Raw genomic sequence first — 3,612 nt, 5'->3', positions numbered from 1 at the left:
TGGTCAACCTGGTTGCTGTCACCACCTGCAAGTCGAGAGTGCTGTCGTACTGTCAGCCAGTGGAAATTGCGAAGGAAAACGCCTCCCAACGCTGGCGATCTTTACGTAGTGAAAAAGCACTCAAGACACGTGCAATCAGTAACAAGCAAGGACACTACTAATCTAAAGATAACCGGATAACAGAAACATTGAAGAAATCAAAATCTAGATGCCTTGAAATGTTCTTCACAGGCAAAACCCATAAGCCTGAATTCCCGATACGAACAATAGTTTCAGAAAAAGGCACATGGCAGGAACACCTTGGGCATTATCTTCGTGACAGCTTGAACTGTCTGACTGGAGCTGCTCCCTTCCAAGTGCGCGGCTCGTTGGAAGTAGTCAAAGACCTACGCAAAGGGTTTGCAAGGTGCTGCGACGGCCTTTTTAATTGACGTAGAGGATCTTTTTTACTCTATTAAACATGAAGGTCTATTCGCAGCTGTGCTCCAAAGAATAGACGAGATCGGCGCCATCAGCTTTCAGAATGCAAACGGAATAAACCAAGACAGGTTCATCAGCCTACTTTAGTTTTACCTGCAGTCCACAGTAGTGTCCTACAATGAGCAATTTTTAATACAAAAATAGGGAATCTGTATTGGTTCGTCCATCGCCCCAGTGCTCTCAGACATTTACTTGTCCGCCATGGATAGGAGAGTTCAAGAACATCTGCATGACAAGCACATTGTCCAGATATACCGTTATGTGGATGATTTCCTAATTGTGTTAGACAGTGAAGCGGCCATCGACATGCTTGAAGCAGTAAAGGTCATCGTCGGGGTGTTCAAGGCACCGTCTGGTGGAATGAACTTTACGGGGGAAATGCCAAAAGAGAACAGGATCCAATTTTTAGATCTGATACTGGTTTTTACCGACGAGCGGGTGTGTTGGTCATATAACGTTAGGTCGAAGAAAGGTTTGCTCCCCTTCGACAGTGCGCATTCTAAGCTTGTTAAGTGGGCAGTCGTAACTGATGCACTTAATGCGTCAGTAACAGAGTTTTGAACACATGACTGTATATAGCTTCGACAACCAGGTTCAACGCCTTCTTTCGGCTGGCTACTCACCTTTCCTTTTATCAGGCATGTGCGAAGACTTACTCCACAAAGGGAAGCTAGGCGAAGAAGGGGAAAAAGCCCAAGGAAAAGAAGCGTTTGGCTGTCATTCCATACATGCACAAACTCTCGCACAATGTCAAAAAGGTTGCAGCCAGGTATGATGTTAACGTTGTTTTTTCTGCCCCGTGTAAGTTGGCTAAGATATGCCCCATGGTTAACCGGAAAAAAACAGGCGACCTGCACAGTTAACCATTCGAATCAGTACACCGAATGTCGCTCCGGAGTGGTTTATCAGATTCCCCTCACGTGTGGCAAAGTATACATCGGCCAGACCGGACGCTGTTTCAATGACAGAGCAAGCGAACACCTCCTCAACGTAAAAAACAAGTCTGGGAGCCACATGGCCGTTCATTACAATCAACCCTGCCACGAATGTCGGCCTATTTTATCAGCCACTAAGTTTCTGGCGACAGCAAGGAGTAAAATAGAGAGGGAAGTTATTGAGGGATTTTTGAATGAAAAGGCTGGGGACAAGTGCATCAGCAGCCCGTCTGTCTGTCTAATGGAGAAAGAAAGGTCCTTCTTAGAACGGGCGCGGCTCCTGCATGTTAACCACATCTAGGCATCCTGACAAAGGGTTCTTCCTCGCATCTTACCTGTTTGTGTTTTTATTTTATTTTTCTTAGTGTGCGAGGTGGCGCAATTGGTTGGAGCAAACCTGTGGGCTTGAGCGGTGGTGACTTACGACGCTGGCACTCACGGCAACCTCTGACGTAGCGGTGGATGGTCTTTGCAAGTTTAGGCCAATAATAGCCTTGACGCACTCGAGCGAGCGTGCGTGCAAATCCCAAATGGCCAGAGGTGGGCTCATCATGACACGTCGCACTTTCGAGGAGGATGCGAAGCACGTTTTGTACTGGAGAAATAGGGCGCGGAGGGCACGCTGTTGAGTCGCAGAGAGTCCGGAACTAATATCGATGCGATCCATGGACGTGTCCACACGGTCCATGGCCTCGGACGCAAAGCACTCAGTAACATCGGCCAATTGGTCGGCCCACGCGATGGCAGTAGCCCGGAAAAGATGACGAGGCTCGCTCGTAAAATTAGTATTCAGGAGTTCCGACCGACCGTCACGGAGGTGGACGACACTTCGGGCCGCGCAAATGCCATGTGTCAGCAGCAAGGAAAGGTTGCCCTCGGCGACTGCAGGTCCATCACGTAGCCCATCATCGCATTCGACGCTTGCAAAAACACTGGAGCGAGGCGGGATCAAGACACTTTCAGTGGAAATACGAAGGGCGGAGCTGCGTTGCCGAACGTCGGAGGTGTCGTCGGCTTCCGCTGTCGAAAACGTAACGGTCCTGTTCCTCAAGTCAATAACAGCACCATCCTCACGGAGAAAATGCACGCCCAAAATCGGGTCACGTGAACAGTCGCGGAGCACCAGGCAGCTAACTACGAACGTCGAGTCGCTGATCTGGACCCTAGCCGTGCACTGTCCAAGCGGAGTAATGATATGGCCCCCCGCCGTCCGGATCTGCACGCCAGAGCAAGGGGTTGTAACTTTCTTTAGAAGCGCTGCCAATTTGCCACTGATAATTGAAAACTCCGCTCCTGTGCCCACCAACGCGCTAATGCTGTGACCATCGAGAAGCACGGGTATGTCGAGGGAGAAACGGTCCTTTAGTTCAGCTGCTGTTGTCGACGTCGTCAAAGCTCTATCATCCGATGTCTGCGTCGTCTGCATCGTCAGGGGGTCTTTACAGCGTCGATATCCAGCGACCACGCCCCCGGAGGTCGCTGTCCTCAGTTTTCCCGGCGAGGGCTGGGCGAACGGTCCGCCGTCGCTCGCGAGGAGTTCTGCACATTCGGTGAAAACGATGGACGGCGAGGTGACGGTGATCGGGACTGACGGCGCGCCATGGACCACTGAGGTTGATGGGTCAGGTACTCTTCATTCTCACGGGGCCGTTGGCCAAACCGGGGCCTTGGCGCATCGGAGGGAAAACCCTGCAGGCCAAGCTCTCGATATGGGCACCGGCGGAACAAGTGACCGGGCTTCCCACAGTGGAAGCACAAACGCCGGCGGTCAAGGCCACGCCTGACGTCCGCTCTGCGCAGGAATTCTCGATCACTCGGGATGCGCTGCTGCCCTGGCAGCACGGAATGTAGCAGGACGTCGTGACGGTTCGGAAAAACTGCCGTTGGATTCGGCGCAGGCCGTCGCTGCGCGTCAGCGTAGGTCGGGCGGCAGTAGTCTGTCTGGTTGGGCGGTGGAAATGCCTGTGGATTTGGGATGGGGCGTCGCAGAGCTTCAGCATATGTCGGGCGGCAGTAGTCTGTCTGGGTAGGCTGTGGTTCGGCGTGTAGTAACGGAGGCCTGATAGCTTGCTGCACCTCTTCGCGGATAACGCTCATAAAGGAGCTGGCCGCTGGCTGCGACATACCACAATTCTCTAGCTCCTCACGGACAACAGCGCGGATCATGTCGCGGAGACAGTCGGTATTGCTGTTGAAA

General features: G+C 52.1%; 1 protein-coding gene across 1 annotated transcript; it reads right to left on the bottom strand.

The window, feature by feature from the left end:
* Positions 1 to 272: 272 nt before the first annotated feature.
* Positions 273 to 2,841, bottom strand: LOC144109834 (uncharacterized). The gene is made up of 2 exons (XM_077642615.1): positions 1,981 to 2,841; positions 273 to 386 (listed from the first exon to the last, which is right to left on the bottom strand). The coding sequence occupies exons 1-2, from the start codon at positions 2,839 to 2,841 to the stop codon at positions 273 to 275; spliced, it is 975 nt and encodes a 324-aa protein (XP_077498741.1).
* Between the last annotated feature and the right edge of the window lie 771 nt (positions 2,842 to 3,612).

This window comes from Amblyomma americanum, chromosome 11, assembly GCF_052857255.1.
Source record: "Amblyomma americanum isolate KBUSLIRL-KWMA chromosome 11, ASM5285725v1, whole genome shotgun sequence".
Classification (NCBI taxonomy): Eukaryota; Metazoa; Arthropoda; class Arachnida; order Ixodida; family Ixodidae; genus Amblyomma; species Amblyomma americanum.
This window is presented reverse-complemented; position numbering and strand designations above follow the sequence as displayed.

Bases quoted from the DNA above. Each gene is read 5' to 3' on its own strand.
- LOC144109834 (XM_077642615.1), bottom strand. From the start codon at position 2,841: ATGCAGACGACGCAGACATCGGATGATAGAGCTTTGACGACGTCGACA. The intron at 387-1,980 runs GTGCGACGTGTC...CCCTTTGCGTAG, and splicing joins GCTTCGCATCCTCCTCGAAA to GTCTTTGACTACTTCCAACG.